Source organism: Cherax quadricarinatus, chromosome 59 (assembly GCF_038502225.1).
Source record: "Cherax quadricarinatus isolate ZL_2023a chromosome 59, ASM3850222v1, whole genome shotgun sequence".
NCBI classification, from domain to species: Eukaryota; Metazoa; Arthropoda; class Malacostraca; order Decapoda; family Parastacidae; genus Cherax; species Cherax quadricarinatus.
The window spans coordinates 14379808-14393061 of NC_091350.1; the positions used below are offsets into that span (position 1 = coordinate 14379808).

Here is a 13254-nt window from a genome sequence, read left to right on the forward strand (position 1 = left end):
CAATGAGGCTCGCCTGTACAGTTTATTAGGCATCCGTTTCGTTAATGTAATATAGTAATAATTAATAATCCTTATTTCTGCAAGTACATGTACAGGGTATAAAAGCCTAGCTGACATCAATGACACATTACTATATACAGTAGACTGTTATATTACATGGACGTTATGTTCCTGAAAATGTCGTGTTAGGTAAATCCATGTTAGATAAACCGAAGAACTTATGGGAAAAATATGCTTACATTCCTGGGAGCCCCCAAAAAAACAAACAACATTTTTTTAGACCTCCAGAATATGTAATTGTAGTTCATTGCGATGTCTTATGTTGTTTTTAGTGCCTAAGACTACAAATGCAACAGAAATAATAATATTTCTTACCTTAAATTGTGGGTGCTGGTGTGTGGATGATTGTGAAGAGAGTGGAGAATTATGCTGTGGCCCTAATGGGCTGAGGTGGATGGTAGAGGTTCTGGTACTGAAGTCGATGGTTGTACTACTACCACCACCTCTTCCTGCCTATATATAGCCGTCCTGCTCCACTTCTGGTTAGTGTGACTTTGTCAATGGTCCAAGTCGGACCGAAACGTCGTCGTAAGCTTCTCTCTTTTATGTGCGGGTTATTTGTGTATCATTCCAGTCATGGTATTGTGCCTTTTTTTGTTATTTGTGTGCATAAATTCTGTAATGGATTTCTGGGCTATTTTACCCTGCAGTACATTATACAGCTGATGGTTAGGTATCAGCTACTCTAGATACTGTTTCACAGCACTGCGTCTAGATTTGTCAGGGTCCTCTTCAGTGAAAAAGCCTAACTTTAAATCAGTAAATTAGTCAAGTCAGTCGGTAAATAAGCCAGTCGATTCAGTCAGTCAAGTAAATCAGTCAAATAAGTCAGTCAGTCAAGTCAGTCGGTTTATTTATCAAACCAACTTATATATTTACGTCATTCTTTTTAATTGTACAAACTGACGCTTCATTAAGGCCACAGGATGTCTGTTATCTAATACATATTTCTATTTTCTTCGCTAATTCTAAGACTTAAACGCTTATACCTTTTCTTGCCACTTTCAGCAGCACTCGTATGCCTACTGGGTGCCATGACTGCTTGGCAGATACAAGATCTGGCAATTAAAAGATCAAAACACAATTCTGTCCTAAGACAGAATGGAATTGGACACGTGAAGGCTGAGATGGGGGTGGCAGGAGTGTCGGGGGTGACAGGGGATGGCAGGAGTGTCGGGGGTGACAGGGGATGGCAGGAGTGTCGGGGGTGACAGGGGATGGCAGGAGTGTCGGGGGTGACAGGGGATGGCAGGAGTGTCGGGGGTGACAGGGGATGGCAGGAGTGTCTGGGGTGACAGGGGATGGCAGGAGTGTCGGGGGTGACAGGGGATGGCAGGAGTGTCGGGGGTGACAGGGGATGGCAGGAGTGTTGGGGGTGACAGGGGATGGCAGGAGTGTCGGGGGTGACAGGGGATGGCAGGAGTGTCGGGGGTGACAGGGGATGGCGGGAAGTCTACCCTGCTGACCCACAGCCAGGTGGCAGCTTGAGCTGGGAAAATTTTTCAGTGCCCACAAACAGAACCGTGTTAAATTAATTTTACGAAATGTTGTATAAAACTGTGCCACAATTTTTCAATAGCGCACTAACCAAAATGTGGCAAACAAATCTGTGTAACATAACAGTTTACTGTAGAAAGCAGCTTGTTATGCACAGCATTTCAGGAAAATTAGGTTAATTTTGTCCAAGGATGTGACCCACACCAGTCGACTAACACCCAGGTACCCATTTTATACTGATGGGTGAACACGGACAGCAGGTGTCTTATGGAAACACATCCTAATGTTTTCCAGCTGTACTGAGGATTCAAACTCTAGACCTCAGTGTGTGTGCTGAGTGCGCTAGCAATTGAGCTACGAGACACCTGAAAACTCGTGTCATATTCCGAAAATTCTAAATACAGAATTGCAAACTTATCACAATATCAAGACAAACCTGGTTGGAAATAACCCAAAGTGTAACAATGATCCAGCCTGTGTGCCTCTGTAAGATGAGGAGGATGCCCAGGTACACCAAAACTTCAGCCATCATGTGTGGACATGATACCACTTCAAACATCCCTCCTTGTGGCATAATGTGCTTTTCCGTCACTTTTTTACCTGAGAAAACAAGTCATTTACAGTTTAAGCCAGTTATAGACAGGGCTGTGGAGTCAGAGTTGGAAGTGCCATAAATAAAGGAGTTGGAGTTGAAGGTTTTGTGTGTTGACTCCACAGCCCTAGTTATAAATATATAACAATATAATACTGTTCTTGTAAAAAATATTTATTCACATACCCTTGTATGAATTTAAGGAGGAAAAAGGGGTTGTATAAAAATATTTTTTTTACGAAGCCATAAGAATGAACAATCCAAATTTCAAAATTTAACTGTAAAACTCTTTTGGCAATATTAGTCATCATTAGGTCATTTCTCACTCACCAGGAATGGTAGACATCTGGTTACATCAATTCCTAATCATCCCAGAAGTTCCTTTGAAGCATTATGTACCTCCCACAAACTATTACCCCTGGAGAGCACTATGTACCTCTCACTGACTATTACCCCTTGAAAGCACTATATACCTCCCACAAACCATTACCCCTGGAATGCACTATGTACCTCCCACAAACTATTACCCCTGGAAAGCACTATGTACCTCCCATCAACTATTGCTTCTAGGAAGAACTATGTACCTCCTGCCACCTATTACCCCTAGGAAGAACTATGTACCTCCCACCAACTATAACCCCTGGACAGCACCATGTACCTCCAACTGACTTTTACCCTTGGGAAGTATTACGTACCTCCCACCAACTATTATCCCTAGGAAGCAATATGTACACGTGTTCCTCAATTTACGATAATTCAACTTTACGATGATGCAAAAGCAGTTACTTTGGAGAAGCTTAAGATAATTACTCAGCATTAAGGTGGCAAGTCCATAACTTGTATTCATTTATTTACTTTTCAATACCAGTACAGTGGACCCCTGGATATTGGCCGGTGCGGATACTGGCCAAATCGGATTTTGACCAATTTTGGCTGAAATTCTATCCTGGATTTCAGCCAGCAACTCGGAAATCAGCCGTATTGGAAGCGTCCGCCCACCACACCACGTGCGTGAGTCAGTTTGGCTGTGTCTCGGTGAGTGAGCAACACTCCGCGCATTCATTAAAACATTTCGTTATAATCCATTGTTTTTTGTGGTTGTTCATTGAGTGCAACTGCGAAATAAGCCACCATGGACCCAAGAGCTAACCAATGAAGAGCTGCATGACCTTCATCTACAACAGCAACACACTGCAGCTGAGGAAATTGGTTCAGAGGAGAAAGAGAGAGGGAAGAAGGTGCCTTCTTCAGCGATTAAAGACATTTGTGCAAAGTGGAGGGAGGTGCAGTTTTGTGAAGAAATCACCCTGACCAAGCTGAAACAAGCCATATCTGCAACATGTTCAGTGACAAAACCTTGTCCCACTTCAGGCAAATCTTAAAGAGACGCAAGAAACAAACCTCTCTGGACAGTTTTTTTGTGCGACAGGGGTGCAGTGACTCAAGCTGGTCCTAGTGCCAGTATAAGACAAAGAAGGGAAGTAACCCTGGATAGGGACTTGATACCTGAAGTCCTTATGGAGGGGAATTCCCTTCCAAACAATAATCAGTCTTCCTTCTCTCCCCCTCCCTGTCTTCCACACACCAACAAGAATCTTCAATAATGTGATGTTAAATGTTCACTTATCCATTTCATTAGTCATTTTATTTAGTTCTCATTGTGTATGTAAAACTACAGGTACCATCCGACATACGACTAAGCTTGGTTCCGACCAACCGGTCATAAGTCAAAATGGATATAAGTCGAACCTTACTACTGAATATCAACATCCCATTTTTGTAATGATTTTATTTTATTGTTTTATATTTGGGTATTTCAGTTTTAACTTTACATTTTATGCTGTTAGTACTGTACTGTATTATACTGTAAGGCTTAGGATAAACACTCTGTACAACACAAACAGTTGTTTATTTCCCAGAAATTTGGCATACAAAACAGTCGTAAGTCGAGTGGTCATATGTCGAGCAGGTCGTAAGTCGGATGGTAGGTGTATAGTTAATCTTTAAAAAATGTATTTTTTGTTAATAATTTTGGGTGTTTGGAATGAATTAAGTGTATTACATTAATTCTTATGGGAAATATTACTTCGGTTTTCGGCCTTTTCAGATTTAGGCCAACCTTCTAGAACAGATTATGGCCGAAATCCGGGGTTCCACTGTATTTTGTTACAATAATTATTTGTTTTACTTATTCAGTGACAGTAGTTATTTATTTTCTTATTTATTAATCATAAATTAACCCTTAAACTGTCCAAACGTAGATCTATGTTGCATAAAGCTCTGAATATTTTGAAAAAAAAAAAAAAAAAAAAAAAAAAATTTTTAACCCTTTCAGGGTTGAGACGCCCTCACTAAACTTGTTCTCAAGATTGAAAATTTTTAGGAAAAAAAAAAATTTTTCTTATGAAAATATAGAGAATCTTTTCCCGATCATAATGACACCAAAAGTATGAAATTGGATGGAAAACTTATGGAATTATGCTCTCGCAAAGTTAACGGTCTCGACAATGTTTACGCATCGGCGATTTCGCCAACTTTAAGCCCTATTTTCGGCCAATTCCAATGTACTAATCAACAAAAATCATAGCTACTTTGCTAGAACTCCATTTTTTCTATCGAATGAGTAAAAAAAACTACCCATTTACCAATTTCAACTATCCAATAAAGTGGTCAGAAATTAGCAATTTTGCGAATTTCACACAAATTTCAAAAGATACCAATTTCCAAATAGGGTCCAGAATAAACAAGACAGACAGTCCTGGCACTAAAATAACATTTCCTCTGTTCATTAGTCACATCCTCAGGCCCCTTTTACATTTCTTTTGCTTTCCACTTTGAATTTTTATTCTCACAAAAAATAGTAGATTTACTGTTATGCAGGCAACTGCATTAGTGTAGAAATGGTTTAAATAATATCAGTGCACTTGTGAAAGAATATTAGACTCACAAGTTGACATGTATTGGATGCTTGGCATGATTTGTTTACTTTTGAACTTTGGCAAAAATTGAACATTTCTGCTACTTTGAGCTCAATTTCAAGGTGCTTTTCATTGGGAAACCAGTCAAAATCATCTCAATTTCTGTAATATGTCTTCCATTTTATAAAATGAGATCAGGAAAACTAGAATACAACCATAAATACCATACGAAAATACAGTGCAAAGTCGCTGTTTTAAACCAAAAACACAAAGGTTTTTTTTTCTCATTATGCACTGTGTGCTTCAGGATTTTTTTATACTGTGCACACTGATCACATAGACCCATTCTTTCATATGTAGGCCTACCAGCTTTCTCTTGCTAGACTTGAAGGCGCTAGAATTTAGCCGTACTAGTACGTCGGAAGCCCTGAAAGGGTTAAATGACGAGTGCATTTTTCTACATATAGGATAAAAAAAATTTAGGGTCAGTACTTTCCAAGATATAAGACCATTAAGTTGGCACTGGATGCTCACCTGACAGTAACATCTACTCCTGCCACTTGAAGAAGTGTTGCCGATATACCCTTCTTTCTCTTTTTTATTTTAATTTATATATTTTTATGTTCTGATAATTACAATTTATAATAGTTCTTGTGATTTCATAGCCAATCTTTGTTCTGACACTAATATTAGGTACTGAAATATTACTCGAATAGTCACAATCACACTGACAGGTGAACATTTTCACTGCCTGGGTTTAAATATTTACTATTGTCTAAAAATGTATACAAAGTTATTTATAGGTCCCAGCAATGTTTTAGACATGCTAGAGTATACCTTGAAGCATGGTATTATGACAAGTGTCAGTAAACTGTTGACAGCCCAGTGATACTTGATGAATGTGCACTCAGGGAACCCTGCTCTATTTGTTTTCACTGTTACACACAAATATGTCTGTCTGTCTGTCTGTCTGCCTATCTGTCTGTCTGTCTGTCTGTCTGTCTATCTGCCTCTGCTTATCTGTCTGTCTAGTTCTGCTTATCTGTCTTTCTGTCTGCCTGTGTGTGCCTGGAGTATATGTGAAACTCCTTGAAGAATGGTGTTTTGACAAGCATGGTAAACTGTTAACAGCCCAGTGACACTTGATAATGGGCACTGCTGCAAGAAACCCTCGCTTTATTTGTTTTCAATGTTATACACAAACATATCTGTTTATCTATCTATCTGTCTGTCTCTGCTTATCTGTCTAGCTCTGCTTATCTGTCTTTCTGTCTGCCTGTGTGTGCCTGTAGTATATGTGAAACTCCTTGAAGAATGGTGTTATGACATGTTGATAAACTGTTGACAGCCCAGTGACACTTGATAATGGGCACTGCTGCAGGGAACCCTCTATTTGTTTTCACTATTACACACAAACATGTCTGTATCTGTCTCTGTCTGTCTGTCTGTCTAGCTCTGCTTATCTGCCTTTCTGTCTGTCTGTGTCTGTCTTTCCGTCTGCTTGTCTCTGTCTCAGGGAGCGGCTGTAAAACTGTTGGTTTATGAGCCGCTCCCTGATTCCTGAGCAAGTAAAAATGCATATTGTGTCATGGTTATTTATGTCTTATATCTACAAGCACAGTATAGCACTTTGCCTGGAATTTTTGGGTTATCCTAGGTAATTTACACTATGTATAATAACTGTACTTATGTGTACATGTGAGAGATATAGACAGAGATATGGACAGACAGAGATACAGACAGAGATATAGACAGAGATATAGACAGAGACATCCAGAGACAGCCAAAGTCAGCCAGCTGGCCTGCCAAATACATAAGAACATAAGAAAGGAGGAACAGTGCAGCAGGCCTACTGGCCCATGCAAGGCAGGCCCATGTCATCCCCCAGCTTAGACCAATGACCCACCTAGTCAGGTCACATCCACTGAAGGAAGGAGCATGGCATCAGACCTAGTAGCACAAGCTAGTCAGGTCCAACTCACACCCACCCACATCCACTCATGTATTTACCTAACCTATTTTTACTTTCCTCTTAAAAGGGGGGTGTTAATTCGGCATGACATCAGTGAATCCCTGGTGTTTGCCACGTATTTGCTCTAGCTGGCACTCAATTGAACTGGTGCTCCCAGAAGGTACTAAGTGGTCCCAGATTTTTTAATACTGCATACATTGAGTGTTAAGACCCATTCTCTCGTGTAGGCAACTCTGGCCTATCACCCCAATTTTGAAGGAATGAAAAATAAAATGTTGATCTACGTTCAGAGCGCTACACAAGCAAACGTATATCTATGTCTGGACAGTTTAAGGGTTAATATTCGACTTACAATATTTTTGCTTACGATGGGCTTGTCAGAACCTAACCCCATCGTAAGTCTAGTAGCACTTGTATCTCCCACCAACTATTACCCCTGGGAAGCACTATGTACTTCCCACCAACTATTACCCCTGGGAAGCACTATGTACCTCCCACCAACTATTACCCCTGGGAAGTAGCACTTGTATCTCCCACCAACTATTACCCCTGGGAAGCACTATGTACTTCCCACCAACTATTACCCCTGGGAAGCACTATGTACCTCCCACCAACTATTACCCCTGGGAAGCACTATGTACCTCCCACCAACTATTACCCCTGGGAAGCACTATGTACCTCCCACCAACTATTACCCCTGGGAAGCACTATGTACCTCCCACCAACTATTATCCCTGGGAAGCACTATGTACCTCCCAATGACCATTACTGAACACATTTCCAAGATCTTTTCTAACAGCAAACTCAGTGTAGCCAATGCTTCATCTACTACCATCAAGGGCATAACAAGGAAGAAATATCTTGAATATAAGACCATTTCTGCAAAGGTAGACAGTAACTGCTTACAGAGATGAATGGTTTCTGGTGGGAGATGGCCATCATGTTGGAAAAAAAAAAAAAATCACAGAAGTTAAATATCAAAGATACCTCCAATACTACCAGATACCGCTAGTCTACAAAAATTCCCACAAATATTTGATAAACTGGCATGGAGCACAACTGATTGCCAAGGAGATCGATATTTAAAGTAGGTGTTTTGAATCAGCCTTCATCAGCATTTCGAACAGTTTAGCAGGACATCTAAACTGAGACATTTAGGAACTGATGTGATCTGATGCCCACTTCACTTTAATCCTCACCTCACTCTACTATGTATACTTGATATAGACTACATGGACAAAACTTTGCCAATGAAACTTGAAAGTAACTGCAACTGTGTCTACTTCCCATCAATATTTTACATCATTACCTACAGGGTAATATTTAGTGAAGGGATTCAGGGAAACCGGTTATTTTTATATAGCCGGACTTGAGTCCGGCTATATATTGGCAGTTTGGAGGGATATGTTGTGTATCTTTATACACGCATGTATGTGCTTCTAAACTGTTGTGTGCTGAGCACCTCTGCAAAAACAGTGATTACGTGTGAGTGAGGTGAAAGTGTTGAATGATGAAAGTATTTTCCTTTTGGGGATTTTCTTTCTTTTTGAGTGACCCTGCCTCGGTGGGAGACGGCCGACTTGCTAAAAAAAAAAAAAAAAAAAAAAAAAAAAAAAAAAAAAAAAAAAAAAAAAAAAAAAAAAAAAAAAAAAAAAAAAAAAAAAAAAAAAAAAAAACTATCAAGGATCAGTCATGAAATTATTGCCTTTAACTTCATCTTTACTTCATTTCTGATTTACAAGGAATAGGGAGCTACCCATTAGAATAAATTGAAAAAAAAAAAAAAAGTGTTTAAGAAAAAAGTTAAATATTTAAGTGATGTTCATGCTTTCCAAAATTTTCAAGAAGTCTGCAAGGTCATATTCACTAGTTTAACTGAAATTTGTTTCTTCAAGAAATCTTTTGTTAAATTTCTGCCTTTTTTGAAAACATAAAAATGCATAAACAAAAAAGATATTTAATACATACTGTCCTAATCTAGTCAAGAAATACATAACAAACAAGCATGTACATAAATGTTTAATGCATTTTATAAAATACTCACATTTTTTATTTTCTATTTATATTAGGCCTCTCCTAAGGTTTAGCTACATTATTTGTTTATTAACACATCGGCTGTTTCCTACCAAGATAGGGTGGCTCAAAAAAGAAAAACTTTCACCATCGTTCGCCCCATCACTGTCTTGCCAGAGGTGCACTTACGCTACAGTTATAAAACTGCAACATTAACACCCCTCCTTCACATTAATCTATTCAACAGCAAACATTCTCAAACCAATAATAACACATTAAACGAGCAACTAGGTGTTCTTAAAATAAAGATTATTTATTTATTGTTTTTAACATGTCGGCTGTTTCCCACCAAGGCAGGGTGACCCAGAAAGAAAGAAAAACCCAAAAAGAAAGAAAATACTTTTATCATTCAACACTTTCACCATAACTCATACATAATCACTGTCTTTGCAGAGACACTCAGATACGACAGATTAAACGTCCCTCCAAACTGCCAATATTCCAAACCCCTCAATTATAAAGAATACTACTGGTGCAGTTTTATATAAACACAACTGAAAAAGAGCATTCAACATTGCATAGTGTGCAAAAGGCTTGATAGTATGATTTTCAAGCATGAAATGATCAAGTTACGAGCAAAATCTGGGTACTATGCTCTGAGAATTTTTTTTGAACCAACTAAAGTTGGGTCTAAAGATCAAGTGTTTGTGAAGAGGTGCAGCTCCTCCCCTTTCCTACTGCCACCTACAATACTTACATTTATTTTCTAGAAGTGTCACATACTGCACCTTGTGTTCATCAAAAGATTTTGGATATTTTATCGGATTGTGGTTCTGTCAAGAACTGGGAGATGTCAGTGCTTTGAAGATATGAGTGAGGAAGATATATATGAGCTGTGAGATGACGATGATGAACCAATTACAGTTGAAATTCTGGAGGAGCTCGATTCCCAGTCAGGAGAAAGAAGTCAATAACAGAAGAGGATGACATAGAAGAAAATTTAGACAACAGCTAACATTGCAACAGTTGCATAAGCTATTTCATATTACTGGTAAAGTTACAGACTTTTTCCACCAAGGAGAACTCACACATCTAGAAACATTGCTCTGAAGCAATGTATAACCTGCATAAAGTACTGTAGGATAAAGCAGGTCTAAGATGCATTACAGAATAGGTGAGCACTCCAGTACAACAATACACTACTGAAAAACTGCATTCATATCAACACAAGAGCCACAGCCATCCACTTTAACCCAGTAGGGCTACATCAGTCCTCTCCACATACATACTTCCATATCAACAAGCAATGACAGCTATAATGCAAGATAAATTGTAATGATTCATACCTAATACAATATTAAAAAAAAAAAAGTCTGGCATGTTTGTAGGTTTCTTAAGCATAACCATGTTCTTCACTTCACATGCAGATAATTTTCATTAGGTGCCAATTTTAAGGAATGAATTCCATGTTTACCATTATTGGGCAATTGACAGCTAGAGCATCTTGAATGAAAATACTAATTCTTGGAGAGCAGAATTGAAAAATATGAGGAATAAACATTTTTGATATCCTGTGTGTAAATACTCCTACATAGACTCCAGAAGATAAAAGAGTCCAAAACTTAGAAAAAATCCAGCCTGAAGAATCTAAAAAATTGAACAGCAATCAATTTAGAGCTATAATTAAAAATCACCTCATCTCCCAAATCACAGAACCAGTTTGAAACTACTCAAGAAATCCCAATTAACTTAAGAACACTAAATTAATTTAAGTGTTAACACACCCTTAAAATTGTACTAATTGTAATATATTTTTTGCAACCCCTCTACTATAAATTTTATTAATTATATAATTTTTGCTACCCTTCTTTTCTATAATTTATTTTCAACACACTGGCCATCTCCCACTAAAGCAGGGCGAACCAAAAAAAAAAAAAAAAACTTTCAACATCATTCACACATAATCACTGTCTTTGAAAAGGTGCCCACTCCATAACCTGTGTCTAGTTTTAAGTAGTCTGTAAGCATCAGGATTAGTCTGCCCAAAATGCTCATGCATGTTAGTGGCTTTCTTTGTGCTTTACAATATTTTACAACATGTAAACTACACATTGTGCACTATACAAAGAAGCAAACTTTTAATCTGAATTTGAATAAAATGTCTAAGAACACTACCTGATAATTATTTCAGTCTTGCAAGATAACAGTGTACAGATAATATAACCTGACCATAATGTACCATAAAATTAAATTCAACTAGTACAGTTCCTACCCTAGTATACTACACTTCAGCTTGAGTCAAAATTTTGTCTTAAACAATTTTAATCTGAAGCCTGATATTGTATATCAGTTTATTTTAACAAGTACTGTATATACAATAAACGAGTAGAAGCAGGCCTATACAGGGGTGCATAACATCACCATGGTTGCTTAACATATTTATAGCTGGGACTGTAAAATAAGTGAATGTGAGGATGCTGGAGAGAGGTGTGGTATTAAAAGATAAAAAATCTAATACAAAGTGCAAACTGTCACTGTTGCTTTTTGCCAATAACACAGTGCTCTTGGGAGATTCTGAAAAGAGGTTGCAAAGGTTGGTGGACAAATTTGGTAAAGTATGTAAAAGATGGAAATTCAAAGTGAACATAGGAAAGAGCAAGGCGATGAGGCTAACAAAAAATTTTGGTAGTGAAAGATGAGACATCAGATTGAAATGAAGAAGTATGGAGGTAGTTAATATGTTCAGACATCTGGGAGTGAATTTAGTCAGTGGACGGGTCTATGAAAAAATGAGGTGAACCATAGATTTGACGTGGGGGAAAAAGGGCGGGTAGTGCAGTGAGGCATATGTGGAGACAAAGAATGTCATCCATGGAGGTAAAAGAGGGAATGTGCTAGTGCAGTGGTACCAACATTTATATGGGTATGAAGCATGGGTTGTGAATGTTGCAGTGAGAAAGATCCTGGAGGCAGTGGAGGTGTCATTCATGAGGACAGCATGTGGTGTCATTATGCAGACAATTCATAGTTTGGAGATAAGAAGGCTGTGCGGGATTACTGAAAGTATTAACCAGAGGGCTGAGACAATGATAGAGTGAGTGATGGTGAAAATGCTTTTTCTTTTACAGGTTACCCTACCTCAGTGGGAGATGGCCAGTGTGTTACAAAAATTAGTTAATTAATTCTCAGGATTATGTAGAAGTGCCACTTACATCATATGACACACACATGCAGACACTATGTTGTCTTATATCAAATTCATCTATAAATCCCATTTTAAGTACAATAGCTAAATTTTGATCAAAATGCTGCTCATAATTATGGGGTTTTTGGAATGTACAGAAACAACCTGTAAACTCAGATTCACATCACATTTATACTGAACCTTCAGTAAATGACTTATTTACTGACAGTATCTAGACATTACACACACAACCAGCACATAGGAGACTGAAACTTATGACAACATTTTGGTCCAATATGAGCCATTAACCCTTTCAGGGTCCGTCCCGTAGATCTACGGCTTTACATTCAGGGTCCAAACCGTAGATCTACGCCAAAATTCTAGCGGCGTCAAATTTAGTGAGAGAAGGCTGATAAGCCTACATCTGAGAGAATGGGTCTGGGTGGTCAGTGTGCACACCACAGAAAAAATCTGGACGCCTGCATGGCATTGTGGGAACGCCGGCAAAGTAGCTTTGTCCACTGTGCCTGGCGGCAAGGAAGCTCTCACTCCCCACTCACTCTCCGGGCGAATTCTGACTCTCCTCTTCACAACTTACAGTTCTAAGACTGATGGAAGTGGAGCTGAAGACAAATTCTATGGTTTTGAACCATATGGTACCATTGTGCCATATGGTACAATGGTACCATATGGTACAATGGTGCCATGTCATACAATGGTATCATATGGTACAATGGTATCATATGGTACAATGGTACCATATGGTACAATGTACCATATAGTACATTGTACCATATGGCACATTATGGTACAGGGTACAGGGACCCTAATGGAAATAAGTTTGTCTGACTTTTTTGGGTTATCCTAGGTTCTCCAAATATATGCTGCTAAGTATATGCTATGCTATGTAACTTTATTTGTGTATAACTAAATAAACTTATGATGCCACATGCACTTGAGTAAGTTTATTCAGGTGTACAGAAATACAATTACGCAGATTATCATACATAGCAGCATA

The 13254-nt window shown here is 38.5% G+C and overlaps 1 protein-coding gene across 3 annotated transcripts in view; it reads right to left on the reverse strand.

The window, feature by feature from the left end:
* LOC128698730 (polyprenal reductase) overlaps positions 1-13254 on the reverse strand; it is a 49554-nt gene that overhangs the window by 17548 nt on the left and 18752 nt on the right. For 2 of the 3 annotated variants that reach the window (XM_053791051.2, XM_053791052.2), the window contains exon 5: positions 1994-2157. The exons of the other annotated variant lie outside the window; for it this stretch is intronic. In XM_053791051.2, the coding sequence (XP_053647026.1) occupies positions 1994-2157 (164 nt within the window). The remainder of the gene's footprint in view (positions 1-1993; positions 2158-13254) is intronic. 3 annotated transcript variants of the gene reach the window in all.